The following is a 25,956-nucleotide window of genomic DNA, read 5'->3' as shown; positions in this document are numbered from 1 at the left end:
TCACACATGGGAATAAATACAATCATAAAGTCAAAACTTTATTGGCATGATTGTCAGGCGTTTATTTGCAAAATATATGGTAGGCTAGCAAATTTAATGTAGTAGTAATAATAATAATAATAATATACAAATATTAAATTAAATGTTTAATGTTAATAAAAATGTTTGATCCATTTTTGATAATCCCGGGTTGCTATGGTCACGCAGGTTTGTTTACCCATTAAACTCCTGGCCATGAGAAAAATATGTCATTCCCTCAACATAAGAAGGATGTCGTTCCCTCAACATAGCATCTCGAGGCCACGACATAAGGATGTCGTTACTTCAACAAAATGATCTCGTGGCCACAACATATCACATTTCCACAAGTTAATATGACGTTCCCTCAAATTAATATCTCGTGGCCACGACATATTATCACGTTCCCACGAGTTATGTCGTGGCCATGACAAAACTAAGTGAACCGACCATGTCACCTCGTGGGCACCGTAGTATTATAATACTTTTGCACATGAATTTCATCCTGTATTATAATACTTTTGCGCATGATAGGACAGAACAAGAAAGGCTATTGATAATTTAATGTATAGCACAGTAATGGAGGCAGCAACATATGATAGATAGGACTCCTATCTATCATATGTTGCTGTCTCATTACTGCTGTGCATTTAAAATAAATGTATTTTAAGTTTATAGTATATAGTATTTATATATAAATATATTTACTTGTTTTTCATGAATGTATTTTACTACAATACAAAGAGCAATGTATAACATTTTACCAGATTTAGTCCTACACTTATTCTCTTTTATTTGTTCCCCAATGTTATTTCACTAAATGTTTACATTTTATAAAATTATTGTGCACTCGTGATTTTTCTAGAATAACCTAACCTAGTTTATAATAGTATTATTTTCATAGATATAATTATATATTTTTTTATTTTTTTATTTATTTTTCTTTAAAATGAAGTTGTCTATATTTGGTAGATTGTGTTTAACTCACGTATGTAATGTACTCACTCAAGTACATTAATTCTACATTGATTTAAAAAAATGTGCTGGTATCGGATCTGTATCTGTTGACCGATACTCAGAATTTTCAGTATCGGATCGGATCAGAAAAAAATGGTATCGTTGCATCCCTAATTTATTATTTATTATTTTTATTTACTTCGGATATCTGAGTGTACTTGCATTATTATGCTATATTGTCATACTGTCATTAATGAGCTGAATAAAATGGTCGTAAAATGGCAATAATATAATTTATCGCAATTCATTTTGGTGCAATATATCGCACAACAAAAAGTAGTTATCGTGACATCCCTAGTGTAGACAAGGAGTTACAAGCTTTATAGGGAAAGTGACCCCAATAAGAATATTTTAAGTTAAAAAATAACAATAATTTCTCAATATCACTTTCCAACCTGCTAGTCTTTCATAAAAGCTCTGTAACTCACAATAGCCAGTTCCAAAAAGACATTATCCTCCAAGATGTGACAAAGTTTTAATTACACAAACCATAAAAAACTAAGTATTCTGTTGATGGTTTTGGACTGAACAAAGAATTGGTATATATATATATATATATATATATTAGGGCTGGTAAGTGATTACATTTTTTAAAATCTAATTAATTACATGATGTGGCAATGAATTAATCTAATTAATAGTAAATTAATCGCAAATCAAATTTGGCTGACAAATTACTCCCAAAAGATTATTTAAAGTCATTGTTGTGTAAAGCATCAAACAGACATTACAAAAAGTAGCTTCAGCAAAAAATATTTTGTTTGATAAAATTTATTACATATACTCTTTTGGACCATGAGGGTGAGTAAATGAGGACACAATTGTCATTTTTGTGTGGGTGAACTATACCTTAATTTATTTTATTAATTTTATTATTATTACTATGGAAATATGAAAATATTTCTTTAATGGAAATGATACTCTAAATAATAAACTAAAACTGTCAGTAGGTGGTGGTAAATGTTTTAATGATTAAGTCATCAAGTCATTTATTCATTCATTTCACCGGATTTGCGGATCATCACCATCAGACCGATCGTGTCATCAAAATACAGCAATTATGTCCTTATGCTTTTGAACCGCTCTAGCGGTACTTTTGATGTCATACACTGATTGGTCTGTGCAGCGCTGCTTCAAATCCAACGCGCCTATATGGCCAATGGTTCAACGCGCCAAATGGTTCACCCAATTCATTCAAAACATGCATTAAGAAATGAAATGCTGCTGTGTGTTGCTTGGAGATGAACAGTTCTGTTATTAACTTCTTACTTATTTAACGTTGTATAAGATCAGTATCACATTTGCACTCATGTGATATTGCACGGCCTATTGCTCGTGTGATATTGCTACATAACTATAGGATGTAAATATGAGCTTGTAGAGGTTTGATAGAAGTGGATGGAAGACATGTCAAGAGAGCATTGCAATAGTCCATGTACATATACATATACAGGTGCATCTCAAAAAATTTGAACATTGTGATAAAGTTATTTCAAAAAGTGAAACTTTCATATATTTTAGATTCATTACATGTAAAGTAAAACATTTCAAAAGTTTTTTTATTTTTATTTTGATGGTTAGAGCTTACAGCTGTTTTTATTCACTTAGAGCTGTGTTACACACGGCATGAAAGGTAATTTTCAAATATCCATAATAGGGGCACTGTAAGTTCAGGGCCGTAACCACCATAGACATTGAGGGGGACAAGTCCCCCCAATAATTAGAACTGGCCAATCTGTCCCCCCACCCCAGTATCTGAAACTCGTGCACTGATCTGCTGCACTCCACTACGCACTATCCCCAGGCAGGGAGTTCCATAGCTTATAGGCACACGGATAGCAAAAGCGCGGCCACCTTTGGTAACAAGTCGAGATTTTGGAACCATTAATAGGGCCCTACCGGAGGATCTCAAGCAGCGATCAGGCTCATAAGGAATGAATAAATCACAAATACAGGCAGGAGCCTGACCCTTCAAGGCCTTAAAAACAAGCAACAAAATCTTAAAATCAATTCTAAAACTCACAGGCAACCAGTGAAGAGCAGCAAGAATCGGTGTAATGTGGTCACTTTTCTTAGTACGTGTTAAAAGCCTAGCAGCAGCATTTTGAATCAGCTGCAATCTTTGGAGATTTCTCTTGCTAATACCAGAATAAAGTGCATTACAATAATCAAGTCTGGAAGAAATAAAAGCATGAATGACCTTTTCCAAATATGCCAAAGAAAGGAATGCCTTTTAGATTAAAGTGATTATTACGTTTTGAATATGGATATTTTTCTTACAAATACACATCGATTCACTACAGGAGGCCTTTGTTCACCCCCCGGAGCCGTGTGAGGCACTTTTTATTATGGATGGATGCACTTTATTTCACTTCTTTTGGACTGATGCACTGCAACACCCGCTGACTGCCATTAAACTGCTTGGAAGATCAAAGTCAATTTTTTATATAACTCTGATTGGATTCATCTGAAAGAAGGAAGTCATATATGCCTAGGGTGGCTTGAGGGTGAGAAAATAATGGGCTAATTTTCATTTTTGGTAGAACTATCCCTTTAAATGACTGACAGCTGTATCCAATTATGCAAACTACATGAATGTTTTCTTAAATATGGCCATTTTGAGAGAGAGAGGATAAAAATTGCGTGTGAATTATCTGTTCATCTCTCTACAAACAATGAAACTGTGCATTTAGTTACTTCAAGAAACACCTCATTGCTGCTGAGTAGGCTAATATAATGTCTCGAAGCTATTTTATTATAATAAAAGGTGCGGGATAGTGTTGACAACATGTTTCTGTGCTCACTTCTCAGGGCTCTGCGCTTACTTTTCTTTTTAGGAGCAGAGTCAAAAAATTATGGAGTATCTTCTGATCAATAATCAAAAATTCTGATAAAAAAAATTAGCCTTCCCATTACGAGGTGTTATTTGACTCCTTAAAGTGATTTTTACCTCTGTAATGGCATTTTTCAATTTTTATTACAAGTATGTCATCTTTTATGTCAAATTCAAAAATAGAATAAGAACAAGTAGAAAAAGAATAAGTTAGGGCTGGGTATCGTTCAAAAATGTTCGATATCGATATCGATACCGATACCTTGACTTCGATACCGGTTCCTGAACGATACTTTTTTCTAAAACTTTGGTTTTATTTTTCAGCTTGTTGATGTTTATACAAACTCAAAGACTCATTTCCTGAGCCACTGCACAAAGGAACAAAATGTAACCAACACAATAAATTAGTGCAAATAGTTTTAATAAAGCTCAAATAGTCTTCAGTTTACACATCTGAAGTTTTTCGATACTCGATGGTATCAAGGCATTTCGGTCGGTGCCTAAAAAGTATCGAACTCGATACCCAGCCCTATTACCAACCATATGAAATCAGTATTAACAAAATTAATTTGTACTAGGTGGCACAGAAGAACACAAGTGGCTTGTAGGTGTATTTTCAGACGTTTAATAAGGCTTGAAGGTGGCATGTGTGCAATTAAATTAATAAATTATTCAATGATTTAAATGACTGAAAATATACTTTAAAAATGAAATTAAAACAGCCAGTAGGTGGCGGCAGGTCACTGATTTTATTACTGAATCATTCATTTAATTGATTAATTAGAACGGCTGATTCATTCAGGAGTGAAGCAAGTGACTGTCTTTATGAATGGGTAATTGAATCTTTGACTCACTAGATTCGTTTAAAAATGCACGTTCATTCATAAACGAAACATCGCTGCTTAGAGATGTGCAGCTGCTCAGCTGTGACTGTTTGAAACTATTTTCATTGACGAAATAGAGCAAAATCAGGCAATAGTGTTATAGTCAGACAATGTAAGTCACTTAATATTTCTTGTTTATTAAATTGTTGTATTAAATCACATTTGCAAACTCCCTTAATAATCAATAATAGCTGTCACTCTCCATAGTTCATCGCGATCTCGCAAAGTTCTATTATAATCAACGAAGCTCCCTACACTGCACTATGAATCTCTTATTTACACCCTGTCTACACTTTGTTTAGTATAATGAGAGGATTCGTGAGCTTACAGAACTCGGCACTGAACAAAATGCCAGTTAATACACGTGCAAAAACATGTATTAAGTAGAAAAGCTCGACGCTCCCCTGATCGCAAACACAAATATGCTGATCGGGTCAGTCGCACTGGTGCTCCTAAATATTTTTTCATAGTCGCACGCAGTAGTTTTTAGTCACGAAATGTTGTGTGTACGTGCTTCAATAAAATACAGTACATACAGCACAACAAAAAAAATCTTAGTACTAATTTCCCCTAGCTTTTTCTTGTTCACTCAACTTTTGTAAAAAAGCAGTTATACTGACTGAAAAGAAGCTGTCAGTCATACAAAAAATGTTTAGTTGAGTTAACTCAAGATTGTTAGTTTTCTAGAGATGTGCAACGATTCTATAACAAACCTTTTTAAGTTGTGCCAACTCAACATTTTTTGTCTGTAGAACTCAAATACCTGAAGTTGACTGAACAAAAAAATGCTACTGGAAATTGGTACTAAGAAATAATATGTTACAACTGAAAACTGCAATAACAGTGTCCAAGTCAAAAACTGAAAACACTGACACAATATTAATAAAACATTTATTCAAAAGAGCAATTTTTTAAGACAATGTTTTCAAACATTTGCCTGTTTAAGGCAATTAAAGTATACCCATCATTTCTAAACTGCCAAAAAATTCATGGCCTAATGGTTAGAGAGTCGGACTTATAACCCAAAGGTCGGAGGTTCGAGTCTCTGTACTGACAGGGATTGTAGGTGGGGGAGTGAATAACCAGCACTCTCTTCCAATACCCTTGAGCAAGGCACCCCCCCAAAAAATGGCTGCTCACTGGATTACAAAAAAATTTAAAAGTTACATTTTTAGGCTGGTCTGCCTCAGCAGTTTACTAGCAATGTCGTCAATGTCGAAATGATTGAGATGGCCAATCAAAGCAAAATAAAAATCAAATTTGACCTAGGCCTATCCCCCCCAATGTTCAAGACATGGTTATGGCCTTGCTTTAAGTTGAACTGCTTCAAGAACCTCGCTACTGAGAAATGTCATGTAGCTTTTCAGTTGCAAAATTATGTTATTGATAAATTCACGGGGCAGCGCTGACAACTTTTTTTTGTGAGTGATTTTGTGTTCATGTGTAGCTACTGTCTGACAGTCACTGAGGAAGTTGCATCAAAACTATGCTGTTTTTCTAGAATCTGTTGTTGAAACGGGCTGCACAAATCTACATTACTTTAACCTATTCAAACTCACCCAGAGCCCAGGATATCAGGTGTAGAGAGTGAAACGTCCCACTATCAAAGCTCCTTACTGGATGCACCTCTGAATAGTCTTTCTGAAGCTACTGTATACAGACTACATGCTATCATGCATTAGTAATTTTCTTTCCTATAACTAAATTGAGCGTACCCTTGGCTGCAATGAATGTCAGTGTGTGAAATAATAATGTAGTCCCATGCACTGCTGACCATGCGTACTACATATACAATGCGTTTTTTTCCTGCATTATGATGAAGTCGCTTGTCCCTAGGGTGTGATTTATATTCTGTTGCCCACACATTCCAGTCGTTCCTTGGAAACTCATGCGGATCTGGTTTTACGGACTGTACCATCAGATTTTTATCTGGATAATTTTTATGGAAAGTGACAACTTGCGCCAAAGTGACTTTTTCTTTCTCATTTTCAATGCAGCCATCCACGAGTTCCCCGAGGATATATTCACCAACAGACAGCGTACTCAAGGAGCTGTACTTCTACACATATTTGCGGTAGGAGAACTTTGTGTGCGCACGTCAATCAACGTCTAGCCTTGCTCACCAGTTGACCTTGTCATCCAGGATAAATGGTGCTTGTCTTAGAATTTTATGACAATTATAAATAGTTTGTCAGCTCTCGCCATCATTTATGACTGGTTATGGGTTTGCCATTGGGTTCACGGTGCTGAAACCACCCTGTCAACAACTGCTTATAGAACAGACAACCATTTAGACATGCAACTTGAATTATTTCTGCACATCAAGCCCCATTATGGTGCATCTCATTCTTGTCTATCTTCCCATTTCAGGCTCTATATATGTTTCTGGCCCTTGCTATTGTCTGTGATGACTACTTTGTGACCTCTCTAGAGAAGATCTGTGAGGTGAGAATAAATTAGCTGTGGCAACGATGGGCTTCCAGTTCCCAGAATCACTTTGACCTGTTCTTCTAAATCCATTTCCAACACCTTCCTGTTATACTGGATACTAGATCTTGTAATACTAATATGCAACTCTATTAGAGAAAGGTGTAGGTAAGGGTGGTTGGTTTGAGTTTTTCTTTTTAGTTTTAATATATTTTTTTAACAGGCAATTTCTTAGAGAAGGTTTTAGCATGCTGGCAGCCTGCTGTGCTTTAGCCATCAAAGCACTGTCTTTGTGATAAATTCTCAATTTTTTACAATAAACTTCGACAAATGAATGTCCGACTTCAAATCGCCTGCTGCGGGCAATGTTCTTATTATGCATAATCCTTTAAAATTCATAACTAAAGGTTATAGTTATTCAGCTGATTTATTTATTTTTTGAATATCTGTCAATTACTCAGCATTTATTGTCAAAATATCCCTAAAAAATGTGCCTGATCAGTGTCTGGGCAACATGACTCTTAACCCAGCCAATTCCTTAAAGGAATAGTTTACTCAAAATTTATTTACACATTCACAGTTGTAATTTATTTATTTATTTACTTCATATTGTTTGAAACCTGCTTAATTTTTGTGGTGTAGCAATAATTTTTTAGAAGTGTTTTTATGCAAATGTTTTAAATGTAATGACAGTGACTGGCTACATTAAGGCATATACACTCATTCAAATGTTTGGAGTCAGTAAGTTTTTTTTTTTTCTTTTTGCAAGAAATTAATGCTTTTATTCAACAAAAATGTATTAAATGAATCAAATTGATAGTAAAGACTGACATTTGTTGCAAAAAAAAAATCATCAAATTCATCTATTCATAAAAGAATCCTGAAAAAAATGTTTACACAAAAACTGTTTTCAATTGATGATGATTTGATTATTTTTTTTTGAGCAGCAAAAATTGAAATTTTACTGCAGCAGCAAATTAGCATATTAGAAAGATTTCTGAAGGATCATGTGACACTAAAAACTGGAGTATTGATACTGAAAATTTAGCATTGCTATCACAGGAATAAATTACGATTGAAAATATTAAAATATACAAAAAAAACATTATCTTCATTCTGCTCTTTTCCAGTTCTTAGAGTAAAAAGTAATGACTAAAATCATTTGAGTGAACTGTTTCTTTAAGAGCTGCTAGTCATTTAAACAACCCAGTTACAGTTTTGCACATCTCCGGTGTCTATTTAGACCTTTTAATTATGGCCTCCGCACATCCTCTGTGTGATTCTGTATGTTCCTCCCATCCATCAGAAACTGCACCTGAGTGAAGATGTAGCAGGAGCGACCTTCATGGCAGCTGGAAGCTCCGCCCCCGAGCTGTTTGCCTCTATAATTGGTAAGCCACACGTACAGATGCTTGCATGTGCATTTATTAGTCATGTGTCAACAGATGCTGTGGATCAGGACTCTCTTGCTTTGTTTTGCAGGTGTGTTCATAACACATGGAGACGTGGGGGTGGGTACCATAGTAGGCTCAGCCGTGTTCAACATCCTGTGCATCATCGGCGTGTGTGGGATATTTGCGGGGCAGGTGAGAATCTCTCTGAGCTCTGTATACACCTCTCTTCCTTTGGATCTGCTGTGACTTTTGACCTTTTCATGTTTTCATCTGAGCATTGCAATGTGAAACTTAATCAACAGGATTGTTTTTTTCCCTTCTTACTCTCATTTCAAACAATGGTTTATTTTTAAATATTCCATTAAAAAAAGTGAAAGTTCTACCACATTAAATATAGGCTTTGCAGGCAAATACTTTGGTTACTGTAATGAGGTCCAAGAAAGGCCTTTTTAAAAGCACACTGCTGTGATATTTTTGTCTTTTGAGAAATAAAACCTTTTTTTTTTGTTGTGGCTTATGACATGACTTGAGGGTACAGTAGACGTGATAAATTTAACAAAGCAAAAAAAATAGTTGCTTTTGTTGACTTCTGTTTACAAAGATCTTCTCTTTTCCCACTAGGTTGTTTTTCTCACCAAGTTTGCTGTGTTCAGAGACTCAATCTACTACATTTTATCTGTGGTTGCCCTTATTGCAGTAAGTGTCATTAATCTAATGAGCTTTGGTATCTAAGAGGCAAAATAGAGTAGGTTCTAGAAGTAAAAATCCCATTAAATTTCTCCACAAAGAAACTGATAATTAGCAATAACAAAAAAAAAAAAAACCTTTCAAAATAGGTGGACCATGAGCTTTGAGGATGTTAAACAATAGTTTAGAAGCTTTTATGAAGAAAAGTCAGTAATGCTTGTAGAAGTTGTTGCCATTATGGAGTAGAGTATTTCTAAATGGGCCAGTAACCACCAAGAACACTCCAGCAACCAAGTCAAAGGATCCCACTTCAGGATTATTCAATACGCTTCAGATGTTTTTTTATTAAAATCAGTTACTTTATTGCTTTATTTTGTATTGTAGTTTCAGATTTGATTCCAGTATTTGCTGTGTCCTTATAAAATACTTAAAGGGATAGTTCACCCAAAAATGAAAATTCTGTCATTAATTACTCACCCTCATGTCATTCCAAAACCGTAAGACCTTCATTCATCTTCAGAACACATATTTTTGATGAAATCCGAGAGCTTTCTGACCCTGCATAGAGAGCAACGCAACATTCAAGGCCCAGAAAGGAAGTAAAAACATCATTAAAATAGTCCACGTGACATCTGTGGTTCAGCCGTAATGTTATGAAGCTATGAGAATAATTTTTGTGCGCAAAGAAAACTTTCAAAGAAAAGAGACTTTATTCAACCATTTCTTGTCTTCCGTGTCAGTCTTCGCACGCGTTCACAAGAGTACCACGACACGTGTGTGGTGCTGCTGACACATGAGCTGGTGTTCTGACATAGAACCAGATGCACTGCGCCTTGTTTGCAAGCAGAGGACAGGGTGGCCGCGGGTCCTTAAAAAGTCTTAAAATGTCTTAAAGTTTTCCTAAAAAAAGGCCTTAAAATGTCTTAAATTCAGATTCAGTGGGTCTTAAATATTTTTGGTCATATTACTGCAAAAATTGCGGGTCCTTAAAAAGTCTTAAAATGTCTTAAAGTTTTCCTAAAAAAAGGCCTTAAAATGTCTTAAATTCAGATTCAGTGGGTCTTAAATATTTTTGGTCATATTACTGCAAAAATTTCTCCAGTCTGACGGACCCAGTGACTGTTTACAATCATTGGACAGACTGAAGATTTTTTCCCCGCTGTAGTTACCGCGTCATCAGAGAGAATTGCGATAGCAGAATGCAGCTCGCTGACCAGCCTCCTAACTACTTTAAATGGGTTCATGCAAGTTTACTGAAAAATGGCTGGAGAATTTTACTTGCCCGACAGGACTAATAGCCTGATTTAGTGCTGTGTGCGATACATCGATACGACGATGTATTGTCACAGAGATTTGACGATACGAGTATTGATACAGCTGTCCCTGTATCGATATTGTGGCACGTGTGCAGCAGTGGACCGCGCTTAATTTGTTTAAAATTTTACAACGTTTAAAATTGAGAAGAAAAGTGCGAGGGTTCTAAAAAAGAATGAATAGAGCATATATAGGCTACAGCCAGGGTTAATCTGGCCGCAGAGGAACACAACTGGGTTGCCTGATATAAGAGATGTAATCCCCAAAACAGAGCTTCACACTTGCGCAATACGGAAATATCTGCTAAGTGTGCTACTTGTCTTTGTCAACCTGGCAACCATGTGCATGCGCTCTCTCTCCACTGTGGATAAACGCGCTTGCTTTATGAATACACTGGTAAGCTTGCAGTTTATCGATCTCCACTTCAAGCCTATTCTCAGAAAAGTGTAATTCATCAAGTGTTCATTTATGAGAGAGAGAGAGAGAGAGAGAGAGAGGCTGTGTATGTGAGAGAGAGAGAGAGAGAGAGAGAGAGAGAGAGAGAGAGAGAAAATGCAAACCATCAGAATATTGTACCTGGTGGGGAGTGCCCAATGTAAACATGAAACATATACCATTACCTATATTGTACTGTGGTACGGTTATGGAGGGCCTTCATACTGCAGAGGTCAGCTGCCTGCTCTGCCAATAGTTAGAAATGGCACTATAGTGTGCAGTGTTTAATAAACAGCTGTTTTACTAAATTCTGCTGAGGTGAAATTCAGTGCAGTCCTGTATCGTGATACGTATCGTATCGTGACATTGCTGGTGATACACAGCCCTAGCCTGTTTAAAACTTAAGTGACAAAAAATAACTAGTGACGCATCGAAACGCGAGAATGATTCTTCTGATTTTATTACATTCAGCTTAAACAGCGATTGATAATGGATAGTGTATTTCTGGTATCAATGTGGCGCTGTTGAGGCTCGGGCTGTCTCTGTGAGAGACTTTCATGGAGAAATCAAATCAAATGATCATAATGGCACACATAAAGAAACAGAATAAACATACTGAGGTAAAAATTCAAAATGTTTCGTTTATTTATAGCATGATATAATTACGTAACACATCATGACAAGGGGGCTATTTTTCTGAATATTTTCACGATTACAAATGTTAAATTAATTTTAGTTCAACAAACAAGTAGTTAAGTATATTAAGTTACTTACATTTTAGACACAATATTGACTGTTTTGTTCTATTTCACCAACGAAAATAGTTCCAAACAAAGATCAGAACAGAAGCACTGTACATTCTCCAAGCAACACTCGGCGTGGTGGCCTTTATAAAGGTAAATAACATCCTGGGGTAAATATTAAAAATATGCAGATTAATGTAAAAGCTGATAGAACACTGATGAAAATATTGCTTCCGAATAAATCGTTTACACCACCAAAAATCTCAGTGATGCAGTGCTTTTGTGGGGATATTTTGTATGGGATATTGTCTGCTGATATGAAAACTTCACTGTATATCATAATAATGAATAGCATTTTTGTCAGCGACGATATTTTGTTTTCTTTTTACATTAAACACATTAAATACTACATATACGTATGTAATATAATGTGTATTTCCATCACAGGTTTGGTCTTAAATTTCACATAAGGTGGTATTAAAAAGGTCTTAAAAAGTCTTAAATTGAACTTGTTCATATCTGTAGACACCCTGGCAGACGCACACATGTGTCGTGGTACTCTTGTGAATGGGTGCCGAAGACTGACACAGAAGACAACAAATTTCGTTTTCTTTGCGCACAAAAAGTATTCTCGTAGCTTCATAAAATTAAGGTTGAAGCACTGATGTTACATGGACTATTTTAACGATGTCTTTACTACCTTTCTGGGCCTTGAACGCGGTAGTTGTGTTGCTGTCTATGCAGAATCAGAAAGCTCTCGGATTTCATCAAAAATATCTTACTGTGTGTTCTGAAAATGAATGAAGGTCTTACAGGTTTGGAACGACATAAGAATTAATGACAACATTTTCAATTTTGAGTGAACTATCCCTTTAAATACACAGATATAAAGACAATACTTGTATCTTTGTCAGTCTTTCTTTTAAAAAGCAACAACAAAAAAGTTTGTTCATAATGGGGCTCGTTGGTTTGGTTCAAGTCTTTATTTAATCTGAAGGAAATCATGAAGAAAATACCGGGTTGTCACTGTTGAGCTCTATAGAGCATGTAATTAAGACATGCACTGAAAATCTGCTGCCACTCCATGAATATTTACACACTCTGCACTTTTCTTTCAGTTTATTTATGATGAAAAGATTTTGTGGTAAGTGAACTTCTGAGTATATTTTATTCTGATTGGTTGAAGGCAGACACATGATTGTCTTTCGCCTCCTCTGTCTCTGCAGGTGGGAGAGTCTGATACTGATTGTCATGTATGTTGGCTACATTATCATCATGAAGTGAGTCCACTTTCGTTTTGTATACTCATTTATTTAAACATCTGATTATTTATTTTAGTTAAAACTATTTAGCCTTAAGTTTTTTAAATTCTCATGTTTTCCATTAATATTTGACATTTTAAATAAAGGAGTGTGTTATTGAAATGTTTATTGCTGTGGTATGAAATAAGTGTTTAATATTAAGTCTTTGCTGGTATTTTTATACTGACTACTTAAAGTCCTCATGAAATCAAAATGAAAGTTTTTGGGGTGTTTATTATCAATATGTTAGTCTTAAGGTTATCTATAAGGCAGTGTGCTCCAAAACATTGACAAAATTCGCATTTAGAAGATATAAGCATTCAAAGCTTGCAGTTCGTCACTTCCGCCAAAACGGCTCAACAATTTTTTTGACGTCACATCGTACTTCAGCGTCTCATCAAACTTTCTGTCCAATCAAATGCTCTCTAGAATCCGAATTCTAGCAGCCCGCCACCTACACTATAAAATAGACGCTGAAGCCGCGGCTGAAATCGGTCACTTGTCCACAGAATTAGTATTTTCTGTACAGTGAATGGCACGTAGTGCACTATATAGGGGACAGGGAATGATTCAAACAGTGTAAATATGCTTTCCATTGAGGAAAAAAAGAAGTCTGGTTTCGCGCTGTGTCACGCTAACCACCGAGCACACACACTCTGCTCCGGTCCAGAGACACGATAGCATGGAGCGGATCACATGCGCGAGTCGGCGCAGACCACAAAATGTATCGGAGCTATTTGAATTCTACACAGAATGCTATATTTTATAGCAATATGGATGAGATTGTTGCTGGCATACCCTGTGGCGCCTGTCTCATCCTGCAGTGCTCTCTCTCTCTCTCTGTGTGTGTGTGTGTGTGTGTGTGTGTTCATGTCTTTCTCTCAGAATCAGTGATACAGCCTTCCACTCGTTTACAAAATAGTATCTGTCACTGTCTGATTGATAAGGTTTGCATTCATGTATTCAATTGAGGTTTTGTAAAGATATCTGCCAAGGACAAAGGCAAGTGAAATACAGATATGGTAACATAACATCACAACATTAAATCAGAATTGAGAATGTTCCTGGTGTCATTGTGTACAGTTTATCAATGCATGATGTCCCACGGAGAAAAAAAAAAGTTTTTTTTGCTGCGTGTTTCTAAGCATTTCAGGGGACCTTTAAATTTTAGTAAAGTGACAACATAGAACTACATGGTACTTCGATGTGCTAAATAAAGGTGCAGTTACATTTACTGCTGTTCAGTAAATTTTCATGCCAAAATCCAGTCATTTCAATAGGATTTTACACAATCAGGATTTTTGTGTGACGAGTCAAAGATTTCCCCATGCAGATTTAGTTCAAGTTGGTCATTTGCCATATCGAACAACAGAAAGCTGCTTGGTTTGAAAGTAACTTCTGTGTGAGCTGTGCGTCATAAATCACTACACTATTGACAATAGACAATTGAGCTTTTTTGCCTGAGAAATCAGTTTGTGTGTGTTTTTTTTTTATTACTTTTTTTAAAGGTTTAACACTAGCATGCAGAACTACTTTTCGGGGAAGGAAGACAAGAGTGTCGCCAATGGTAATACGGTCATCAGCGAGATGGAGGATGGTAATACATGTTATGATCAGTTTTGGGATGATCCATCATGGCCGTTACTCAGACCAGGTAAGGGTAACTAGACAGGCTTCCTCGTGGGCTAGTAGCGACTAACACTCTGCCGCTTGCAACAAAGTCAGATCTTGTTCTCTTTAAATTAATTCCACTCTACTATCTGTATTTCTGCTGTTTGTAAAACCTACGCCAACAGCACTTACTGAAAGCGTAGCCATCTGACATCTCTTATGAGAGGCTGACACTTTGCTTCCTTGCTGAATAACTGCGGTGCACTTTCTGTTTCAGAGCGTGGTGTCCTGTAGTGCAGCTCTAACCGTTGTGCTGCGTGGCGCTCTCTGTCACCCCCCTGCTGAAGCCTGTCTGTTTAGCCTTACTAAATCTGCCCTGGCTCCTGTCTCATCCTGCAGCTGATTGATAAGGTTTGCATTCATGTATTCAATTGAGGTTTTGTAAAGATATCTGCCAAGGACAAAGGCAAGTGAAATACAGATATGGTAACATAACATCACAACATTAAATCAGAATTGAGAATGTTCCTGGTGTCATTGTGTACAGTTTATCAATGCATGATGTCCCACGGAGAAAAAAAAAAGTTTTTTTTTGCCATTTAATTAGCACTTGAGGCACAGAAATCACTCATTCTACCTTCAAGTTAGATTTAACCAAGAATATTCCTTTAATATTGTGAATGTCTTTGGTCATTGTGTTTGTCTATATGTAGTTAATAGTGTATTGGCAATAGAGCTCTTCCTGTGGTGTCCTGCAGTAATCTGCGGGATAGTTGAGGATTTCATTTCGATGGTTTCTGACAGTATCCTGAGGCGCTGAGAGGTGGGCCTACAGTGTATCCCAGCAGGAATCAGTCTCTCACTGACAAATAGGACTTTAGATTGAAAATTGTGACACATCTTTTCTTTTGAGTGTGTGTGTTTACAGTCCTGCTGGTTTCTGTGCACAGTTGTTGTGAGGATTTATTTATTTTTGGTCTCTTAGGGCAGGTTTGACAGTTATGTGTGTGTTTTATGAACAAATACTGTACATGCTGCACGTATTGAGCACGAGTACAATGTATAGGTGCACTTACAAAATTTTTTTCCTCCGTGTCCGCAGTAAAGCCCAGTAAAGAGTACACTAGGGGCTCTGTTGTGATGGTGGACGAGATGATAAATTCAAGCCCTCCGCATTATCGGTTCCCCGAGGCCGGCCTCAGGGTCATGATCACCAACCACTTTGGGCCCAAGACACGTCTGCGCATGGCAAGCCGACTTATCATCAATGAGGTAAGAAAATACACTAGCTGAGTGAACGGTAATAATTTTTTGGTCCATTCAATGAAAGTCAATTGAGTTCAGTGTTGTTTTGGACCCCATTTTGTTCCATTGTATGGACAAATACGCATCCCCTTCACAAAATACAGTATCTAGCGAACTTTTCACAATACATTCAGTTCCTGATGGATAAAATTTGAATCCCCATCTTACTTATTGTTCCTTTTTCGAACATCATCTTTCGCTTGGAAAATGTCACAATACAGAAGTCAAATGGGTTGTGAACACTTGATTCCTGTTGAATTCAACAGATTAGAGTTGCAGATGTGTTCAGCTATTTTACAAGCTCTTCAAATGCGGCTCATCTGTTGAGAATTCAGAGTCTGCACGATCCGGTTATAATAGAGCATATTTAACACTGGGAATCCGGAGACTTGATTATAAGCCGGAGTTCAAGCTGGAGCTTATGGGCCAGTCTTTGTTGGCTAACTCAGCACTGTGGAGTTCTCACGTCAGGTAGCCTAGTTCTGGATGTGAGGCTGATTAAACTGTTTCTATAAATATCCACATGCTGGCGTTCAAAGAATTGTGTTAGAAATTCAAACCCCTGTTACAAAGACTGTTGAGGAATTTGATGGTGACATGTCAGCTAGTTAAGAGAATTGAGGCTGGGAATGGTGTTAAACTGTTAGTACTTTGACACAAAAGGTTGCCAGTTTCGTCAATATAACATTTTAAGGGATAGTACACCCAGAAATGGAAAAAAAATATGTCCTTATTTACTCACTCTCATGTTATTTCTAACACCCAAGTGTTTCAGAAAATGAGCATCATACTAGGGAGGAAAAAATTTAAATTAGCTTAACAGAAGAGCGTGGGTTTGTGAGGAAATGGATAAGAGTGAATCATGAAGCAGTTTTTGCTCGCTGCCCCTCATACAGCAGCAGCGGCTGGTGAAGATGGCCAATGGGGTGGATGCAGTGTTGGTGGCTGATAAGAAAGCTGACACCATAGAAAATGGCAACGTAGCGGAGGACAAACTCACTGAGGAGCCGGAGAGTGAGCTGTCATCTCCCTTCGTCTTGCCTGGTGAGGCGGTTTCACTTTCTCACACATTAACACATTGGCTCTTTAACCGCATGTAGTGACATCAGTGCATCTGAAGTCATAGTATAGTGGACCTATTCACATAGTTCTTACACTGTGTCCTAACCAGCAAGGTCCTTGTGGTGATATTAAAAATGGAAATATCAGGGTATTTTAAAATTGGGATATCTAGATCTGAATTCAAGTAAGTAATGGAAATATTTGTGCGTGTGAACTTAAATGATTTTAGCAAATGGCTGCAATATAACAAAGAGTGAAAAATTGAAGGGGGTCCAAATACTTTCCGTACCCACTGTATGTCAGTATGATTTCTTTTTTTTTTTCAAAATGACATTAAAGACTTTTACAATATTACAGAAGACTTCTAGTTCAAATAAATGCTTTTGAACTTTATTTATCATGCATCCTGAAAAATTTAGCACTGTTTCCAATCATGACATATTATGCAACACAACATTGATAATAATAAGAAATGTTTATTGAGAACCAAATCAGCATATTAGAATGTTTTTCAATATTTGTCACCACAGGAATAAATTACATGTTAATGTATATTAAAATAGAAAGCTGTTTGTAATAATATTTTAAAATGTCTAATTTTACTGTATTTGTGATTACATAAATGTAGCCTTGGTGAGCATAAGGCTGTAAAGGAAAAACTGTAAAAGTCTTGGAAATGTTGAACTTCCATGTTCATCTGTTTTTGTCAGTTATGAGTATAATAAGTCCTGCCCACAGTGAAATCACATTGGTCACATTCACAGTATTTTCAAATATTTATTTACTTGTTTGTTTATTTTTGGTCTGTATTGATTGATCAATTGTTAATGTTCTTGGTACCACATTGTTCAGTCTGTTCAGAGTAAAACTATTGTGAGAAAATCACATAAAGGGATCACTTTTGTTATGGATCTCTCGTTTTGTTGAGATTATAGCTTTTTTATTGTATTCACTGCCTGTGTTTGGATAAAGAATTTGCCACTGACGATTCAAACATGAGTTTTGAGCAGTGAGTAGAGCTTATTGTTTGTTGTTTCTCCGATCACAAATGCAGACATGCGATGCAATGCAACGTGTAAAAAAAGTCATTATAATCAGTAATTATGTCCCCACTGGATGCTACAAATGCCTCGTTTATAATGGGTTTTATTGGTGTTGTCTCATCGCGCCGGGACACGGCATCACAGTATGGTAAGGGGCGTAACATTTCCGCCACACGCTTGAGGTATTTGGCCAATCACAACGCACTGGATAGCTGGCCAATCAGAGCACACCTCGCTTTTCAGAACGATGAGCTTTGTAAAAATCAACGCGTTTCAGAAAGGCGGGGCATAGAGGAGAAACAATAATGTACAGTGTGGAAAATAATGTGTTTTTTGAAACTTAAACCGCATAAACACATTTCATTACACCAAATACACAAAATAATGTTCTTTTTTAGCAACATCATATGACCCCTTTAATATTATGCACTGCATGGGCATTTCTCATGTGTTTTCTTGTGAGCTCTGCTTTCATCTGAGCTATGAGCTAGGATTGGATGGTCAACTTAATGCCATACAGAGAAGTTTTTTTTGGAGGGCTAATTACTGACATGCTGTGCCATGTGACTGTAGGGGGCACAAAGGATAAAGTGAAGTTTTTCATTTCCTGGCCCATTATGGTATTGCTGTTCTTCACGATACCCAACTGTGCCAAACCACGGTGGGAGCGCTTCTTCATGCTGTCCTTCTTCCTCTCTACGCTGTGGATCGCCATCTTCTCCTACGTCATGGTGTGGATGGTGAGTTTCAGTATCTTTGTGTATGTAAGCATTTTTCATGTCTTTTTCCCCCTGCATTATTCAATTTATTAAATATCATACTTAATAATGACTTGTTAATACAATATTTAAAATCTTGAATCTTAACTGTGACTGCCATAGTAAATTTTGTAAAATCTTTTTATTAGCCCCCTAGCAGCCCCTGGGGGTCCTTGGACGTCAGTTTGAAATCGTCTTTGTTTTGACACAATTTCTTTGAATTTTGCTTATTTTAGGTCATTCTGCTTGCAGGCATGTTACATCACTATTCCTATAAGCATTTAATTGAGGCTCATTCATGTGGGTTGCTGTGTGCAGGTCACAATCGCTGGATACTCACTTGGAATCCCAGATGTCATTATGGGTATAACTTTCCTGGCTGCTGGCACCAGTGTTCCCGACTGCATAGCTAGTCTCATTGTCGCACGACAAGGTAGAGCTCTCCTTTGTTTAATTTTCTTGGTTTTTCTACCTTTGCTTATCTTTCATCCATGTTGAGCTGACTTTCCAGCTTTGGCTTTGTGTCTGTGTGCTCAGGCCTGGGGGACATGGCTGTCTCCAACACGATTGGCAGTAACGTCTTTGATATCCTGGTTGGACTCGGTGTTCCCTGGGGCATCCAGACAATGGCTGTCAACTACGGCTCTGTGGTATCTGTCTTTGTCACTCCTCAAACATACATGCACACACAATTCCACAAAGACCGTAAAATTACCTTTCTTTTTTTGTGTCCTATTTAGATTAAAATCAACAGTAGAGGACTGATTTACTCCGTTGTTCTGCTGCTGGGTTCGGTGGCTTTAACTGTGAGTAAATGTAAAGGACAATTCACTTCAGAAATACAATACATGGACACCCCATTTTAGTTTTAGTTAGAACCTCTAATTCCACTGAAGACAAAATGTCTACAAAAATTCTATAGCTGAGTGTATATAGATTTGGTTTGGTTATATTTTGCTTACATACAAACGTATAAATTCTTTTAATTTATACAGGGCAGTGTTTCAGACTGATTCAAACTTCTAACTTTTTAAACATTTCATTAACAGTTTATGCTAATCCAATCCAGTGTAGCCTGATTTCAAATATTAAAAAGTCGTGAATATTTATTACAAAATTAATAATGACTTAAAATTGTAAAAAATGTTATTGTCATATGAAATGTACAAATAGTTATTGGATAAATATATAAATATATATTGGATAATTCATACAAATGTAATATTTATATATCAATTTACAAAACAAGAAAGGGAGAGAGAAAAAAAGGATAAAATAAAATCAACTTTTTAATATTTTTTTTAAATGGCATGTATGTATAATTTGTCCATGTGCTCTCACATTATTGTTATACTCTAATACCTTTCATCGCTCAAACTGATATATAGGTTGATCTCTAGTCCAAATATGTAGCTGAGTAGAACGCAGCAGCGTCTGCAGGATTAGAAGCTCTTTACAAATACATTTTTGAAACAGCCACTGAATGTAAGTATAGAGTAGAAAGAGGAAAATCACATTTTTTCATCCCTCCTTAAAGGGATAGTTCACCCAAAAATGAAAATTACCCCATGATTTACCCTATGATTTCTCAAGCCATCCTAGACTTTCTTCGAATACAATCTGAGTTATATTTAAAAATGTCCTGGCTCTTCAAGCTTTATAATGGCAGTGAATGAGGGCTGATATTCAAGTCCAATAGAAGTCCAATAAAGTGCATCCATCCATCATAAAAAGTGCTCCACACACCTCTGGGGGGTTAATAAAGGCTTTCTGAAGCGAATCAATGTGTTTGTGTAAGAAAAATATCCATATTTAAAACTTTATAAACCGTAATCTCTAGCTTCCGCTAAATGTCGTACATGCATTCACGAGAGAGTGGCTTTCCAGCAGATGACATAGAACATAGGCGACCACGGTAACGAATGCGGAAATGACAAACGAGGAAATGTAGTGGAGAGAGCAAAAACACCACTGGTCATGAATTAGAAGTACAAAATGAGGATTTGTAAAGACCTGTGCTGTAAACAAAACTTGGTTCTCACGAGACTAGCATATTCTCACCGGAGCTTACGTCCTACGTCATCCACTGGAACACCGCTCTCTCATGAACGTGCGTACGACAGTTAGCAGAAGCTAGAGATTACGATTGTTTAGGTGTCCATACAGTGTATAAAAGATTATTTTCTCTGGCTTCCAACGAATTATTTTGTTTGTCCACTTTCAGGTGCTGGGGATCCATGTGAACAAGTGGAGGTTGGACTTTAAGCTGGGCATATACGTGCTTGTTCTGTATGCCATCTTCCTCTGCTTTTCCATCTTGATCGAATACAATGTCTTCACTTTCGTCAACCTGCCCATGTGCCTAGAAGGTGTCTAGGCTAGATGATTTCCATGGGCTTTGAACCAAAATACCTCCGGAGGATAAACCTGCAACCAAAATCACCAATTATTCTGCTGTTTCCTCTCTCTTTAAACTCCCTACTGTTGAAGAAAACCACTGTCTCCCACTGCACATTCAAACCACTGTGGCTCAGATGAAAGAACTGCATTTCTCAGAATACCGTTGACTCGCAACTTTCTCCATCAATTCCAGGAAATTAAATTCTCTTTGGCAGCTCTCTTTATAACTGGATATTCTTCCACTTCTGAACCTTGGACAATCACAATGCAGCCCGTAAATGTCATGTTCAGAGCAGAAGTATTCAAAGTGTACACTTGCATCACAAACTGCACACACACACAGCAATGACAAAGAATGCTGCTCATTCCTGTATGCATTAGCAATCTACATTTTCTCATTTCTGTATTCCCTTGAGACAACGTATGACATGAACATAATGCACTTTATATGTAGCATAAAACATCTATATCATATTAATTTATTTCCTCCAGAATGGACAAATGAAAGTTCGTCCTTGATGTGGCGCAATAAAAAGATGGAACTGACATGAAATGACTGTCCTCGGGCAAGACAGTGATTCTCGCAGCTCGTTTCACACAAGAAAACTGTTGAAATAAGAAGCATAGCAGATGTGAAGCATTTTCTGTATGGATTGTGCGGCAGGGGGCGAGCAGTTATGAAATCCTTATGAGCTGGACCATATAATTCCTGCTGAGAGCTTCCGGCAGGTGCCCATCGGAGAGGTCAGCGAGTGGACCAGCTTCTAACATATGGAAACAGAAGCTCTAAAATTGGACACGTTTTGGTTTCCCCTTAATTATTCCAGATCTGCATTAACCAGTGAATGGAACCAATCATAAAGCACACATCAAAAGCTGCCCCTCACCTCTCGTTCAGACCAGAGCTGACGGCCCTCAGGACCGCTCTTTGCTTGTTTCGCACTATGGACGATGACGGACAACTGTGGCTGCCTTGATATTACAAACACATACTCATGACATCACAAACAGAGATCCTGGATTTTGCAAACATTCTACAAATCGAAGAGTTTTTTTGGGGTTTGTTTATATGTAAATATAACATCACTGATCCTGTTTGAACCAGTGCTTCCTTACAGATGATGGGAGGTGAGGGTGAATTTACATACGTGACCAAAGCGGCCACTTTTTCTTTATTTCCAATGCAACCTAACCTCCCTCTCTGGATATTTATTACCGTTTGTCTGTAATGCATGATTTGACACAAAGAAGCCATTTTTAAAGCAGGGCCAAAGCTTTGTGAGCTCACGTCAATGTTCCTACAAGGATGAATCTCAAGAAAATGTGCCCAGGTCATATTTCATTCCAAAATCAAAAGAAAAATAAATTAGATTGTGCAAGGAAATTAAGTTTAAAGACCTTTTAAGGTTTATCTGCATTGCAACATTTATTTTCATAAAATTTAAGCACATTTTCAAACCTGGATTCTCATAGCTGTAATATGCGGACTTCATATTAATTTGTGCATACTGTAAAAAAAAATATTTAAATTAGCATTAGCAAATTTTAAATTTTAATGATATTTTTTGCATTACAGTAATATGATTGAGATTTTGTTATGCGGCCATGGAAATGTTTTGATCGTTTGTATTATTGTATGATTTATTTTGTATTGTGGTAATAAGTTTTTTTTTTTTTTTGCAGTAATGAAAATTACTATAAAGAGATCTGAGGTGTACATTTAAATAATTTTTAATTTAAAAAGTTTTTTTTTTGCAGTAATGAAAATTACTGTAATGAGAATTGAGGTGTACATTTAAATCATTTTACATTTAAATGAGCTTTTTGCGTTACGGTAATGAGTTTGTTTTCTATTGTGGTAATGAGAGATTTTTCCATTGCAGTAATGAAAATTACAGTAATGATGTTTGAGGTAGAAAATGCGCTTACTGTGATGTCACAATACAAAAACAAAATTATAATGGTCTTCATAGACTTCTTTTTCTTTAAGCATAAAATAATTAGCTTATTTCTTTTTTTTTGGGGGGGGTGAAATATGACCTGAACTTGACCTCGACAGGTTTCCTGAGAATCACCCCTAAATGGCAGCTACAGGACCACCATTCACTCAGCTGCTAGTGGGCTCAGGAGACCTGAACTTGATTGTAGGGGAACGAGCGTGTCTTTGTGTCTTTTGTCAGTCGTAGAACCTGTCGTTGTTAAGTGCTAGGAGGTGCTGTCGCTGTCGTCTGTTGCAGTATTTGATGTACACATTATATATGATATATGCAATCTCAGTCGGGGAGGGCCGAGTACAGAGATTATATTTTCATAGATGAGCCATGTTTGTGAAAGCTGCTGAAGTCGCCCACCGCTGTAACACATGCATGCAGATTCTGTCATCTAATCTTACATCGCATAATTGCCATTCTGTAGAATGTCGACTTTAGTTTATTGTGGCTATGTGCTGTGTGGAATGACGGTGGTGTCATGTGATGATTCTCTTTCGTTCTTTCTTTCGTTCTTTGTTCTGTGGCGTTACTCAGTGGTGATGTTTACGATTACATTATTCAGCTGAAATAGATCAACCATACGCACACTGTCGGAGGAGCTTCTAAAGCTTCTTCTTATGCTGGTTGCCACATTAAATAGTTTAAAATGTTTTTTTCCAGCATTAAATGAATTCTTTGGTGCCAGTTTCTATTTTTTATGTTAGCCTCTCCCTGGTTGTTTTGGGAAATCTCTTTTGCCAGTCCAATAGACAGTGCATTCATATACTAGATTCATTTGAATCTATTTGTCAGCACACAATCCTTTACTTTGTTGCAGCCAGGTTATGTCTGCCATGCTTGATGTAAATGCTACCGTTATATTTTAACTGAGATATAAGTATTTTTTTGACATTTAATTGTATTTGATAAACTTCGGACCTCCGGAGTGGTTTGATTAACGTTTCATCGGGTCACTTCAGATGGGATGTCTTTGTTGCCAGTTGTACAGCACTCTTACATGAATAGACTTATATGCACTCTCCACTCTATGCCTGTTCAGAGGGCAAACACTTAAAGGAAAATGCTTCTGATGACTGCCACGCATGAATATGCACAAGAGTATGAGAACTTCTCATGCCGGTGTCTTGATTTATTAAACACACATGCACAGATACATGCGCACTGCTCCACGAGTGACCTGCTGCACTGTGAGTGGAACGGCATATAGGAAACCTTTTGTAAGGTACAGATTTAACGATTTTCAACATAAGACGTTGGTGTGTAACTTGAATGTATTGTCTTGCAAGCAATGGATGTTTCCAACCAATGCATTTTACTGTAAAGCAATAATCTAAAAAGAATATGAACAAAAATATATGAAGCATACGAGTGTTGTATGGAGAAAACAATTAAATTATACAGTTTATAAATGTGTTTCTTGGCTGTCTGTCTTGCATTTGGTTATTGAGTGAGTTTTTAGCGCCCCCGCATGTATAAAGCCAGTACCTGCAGTTTTGGCCATTTTGTGTTTTCTTTTAAAATGGAATCGTTGTTGACCTTCTGCAGTCGCTTCTGATCTACGGAGATGGGTGAGTTTTATAAATACTGAAGTTAACGTCGTTATGTCGCCAAATCGGAATTGGCATCGAAAAGATAACTACTTTGTATGCAAGTATGCAGGTCGCGCTGTGTTTGTTTTTAAGAGGCAATCACGGAAGTGTCAGTGCGCTTCTAAAACGTCTATATTTCCGCTATTTGTTGCACTACAGTTATACGCTCTTATTATAGTTTTGCATTTTGAAATGCATGCTTTACCTGTGGCGCCAAGGTGAAGCGTCGCAAGAGCGCTGGTGATGTAACGCAGCTGGCGTGACATATCAGTGTGTTAACGTGACTACAACTATTTTTAAACAGTTTTTCTAATGCTTATATAATTATTGAAGAGTTTTAATGAGGGGGGATAAAAATGAATGTGCGTCACTCTAAAATTGTTTAAAAACGTAATGTTGACAGTTACAGCAATAGGCTATATAAAATATAGGCTGCTTTCACTTTTCCACAGTTCTACATAGGCATAGCTGAGGCCATACAGTCTATGGCTGAGACCGGGGTTAGTTGTCACACTGCTCACTGTACCTTTAATACACAACGTGTTACATTTCAGGAAAAAGTTACAGTTGATTGAACACAAAGTCGATAGTGGAACATGTAACTTAAAAAGGTAATGTACAAAAATATCAAACCATGTTTGGACCAAGTCACTGTATAGATTGATAAAAACTTTTGTTTTTGTGTTTTTATAAAACACATTTGACAAATTGCTGTAGTTAAAATTGACAGCCTGACTTATGAACACAGTTCAACATTTTGGTTACAATATACCTTTATTATATAGTTATCTTGCCTCTTTGCATGCTATTATGGATTTACTTTGTGTGCTTGTTCACTCATCAGCTATAGAAAAAAAAAACGTAATTTTAGTGCACACAGATGATCCTACCATACAAAACCCACAGAGAAAACAATATTATGTATGGACTCATAAACCTTGTGTTTATCCTTGGTGTTCCCGATGTAAATGAGAACCTAAAATCTAGATATTGCAAAAGAAAAGGTTAATGTCAACTATTTTCAAAAAACTTTTTCATCTCTCTCTCTCTCTCTCTCTCTCTCTCTCTCTCTCTCTCTCTCTCTCGGCTGGGATCATTTGCCTTTAATCGAATCTGTTGCATATTAGATGTACACTTTGTATAT

At 36.9% G+C, this 25,956-nt stretch overlaps 2 protein-coding genes across 4 annotated transcripts in view; both read left to right on the top strand.

The window, feature by feature from the left end:
- The window catches only part of LOC107679778 (sodium/potassium/calcium exchanger 4-like), a 47,649-nt gene extending 24,810 nt beyond the window's left edge, over window positions 1-22,839 (top strand). The window contains exons 4-18 of the mRNA XM_016475420.1: window positions 6,750-6,826; window positions 7,123-7,197; window positions 8,486-8,570; window positions 8,662-8,765; window positions 9,195-9,269; window positions 12,871-12,896; window positions 12,979-13,032; window positions 14,562-14,707; window positions 15,767-15,936; window positions 16,866-17,013; window positions 18,648-18,814; window positions 19,151-19,265; window positions 19,370-19,482; window positions 19,573-19,638; window positions 21,057-22,839. Of these exons, the coding sequence (XP_016330906.1) occupies window positions 6,750-6,826; window positions 7,123-7,197; window positions 8,486-8,570; window positions 8,662-8,765; window positions 9,195-9,269; window positions 12,871-12,896; window positions 12,979-13,032; window positions 14,562-14,707; window positions 15,767-15,936; window positions 16,866-17,013; window positions 18,648-18,814; window positions 19,151-19,265; window positions 19,370-19,482; window positions 19,573-19,638; window positions 21,057-21,209 (1,574 nt within the window). The 3' untranslated portion in view covers window positions 21,210-22,839. The remainder of the gene's footprint in view (window positions 1-6,749; window positions 6,827-7,122; window positions 7,198-8,485; window positions 8,571-8,661; window positions 8,766-9,194; window positions 9,270-12,870; window positions 12,897-12,978; window positions 13,033-14,561; window positions 14,708-15,766; window positions 15,937-16,865; window positions 17,014-18,647; window positions 18,815-19,150; window positions 19,266-19,369; window positions 19,483-19,572; window positions 19,639-21,056) is intronic.
- A 1,877-nt stretch (window positions 22,840-24,716) lies between these two features.
- LOC107679776 (UPF0317 protein C14orf159 homolog, mitochondrial-like) overlaps window positions 24,717-25,956 on the top strand; it is an 11,616-nt gene continuing 10,376 nt past the window's right edge. The window contains exon 1 of one of the 3 annotated variants that reach the window (XM_016475418.1): window positions 24,717-24,791. In XM_016475418.1, coding sequence (XP_016330904.1) covers window positions 24,788-24,791 — 4 coding nt within the window. In that variant the 5' untranslated portion in view covers window positions 24,717-24,787. The remainder of the gene's footprint in view (window positions 24,792-25,956) is intronic. The other 2 variants (XM_016475419.1, XM_016475417.1) reach the window with 2 other exon arrangements.

The sequence above is a fragment of the Sinocyclocheilus anshuiensis genome, unplaced genomic scaffold, assembly GCF_001515605.1.
Source record: "Sinocyclocheilus anshuiensis isolate Anshui unplaced genomic scaffold, SAMN03320099.WGS_v1.1 scaffold676, whole genome shotgun sequence".
In the NCBI taxonomy this organism is placed as follows: Eukaryota; Metazoa; Chordata; class Actinopteri; order Cypriniformes; family Cyprinidae; genus Sinocyclocheilus; species Sinocyclocheilus anshuiensis.
This window is presented reverse-complemented; position numbering and strand designations above follow the sequence as displayed.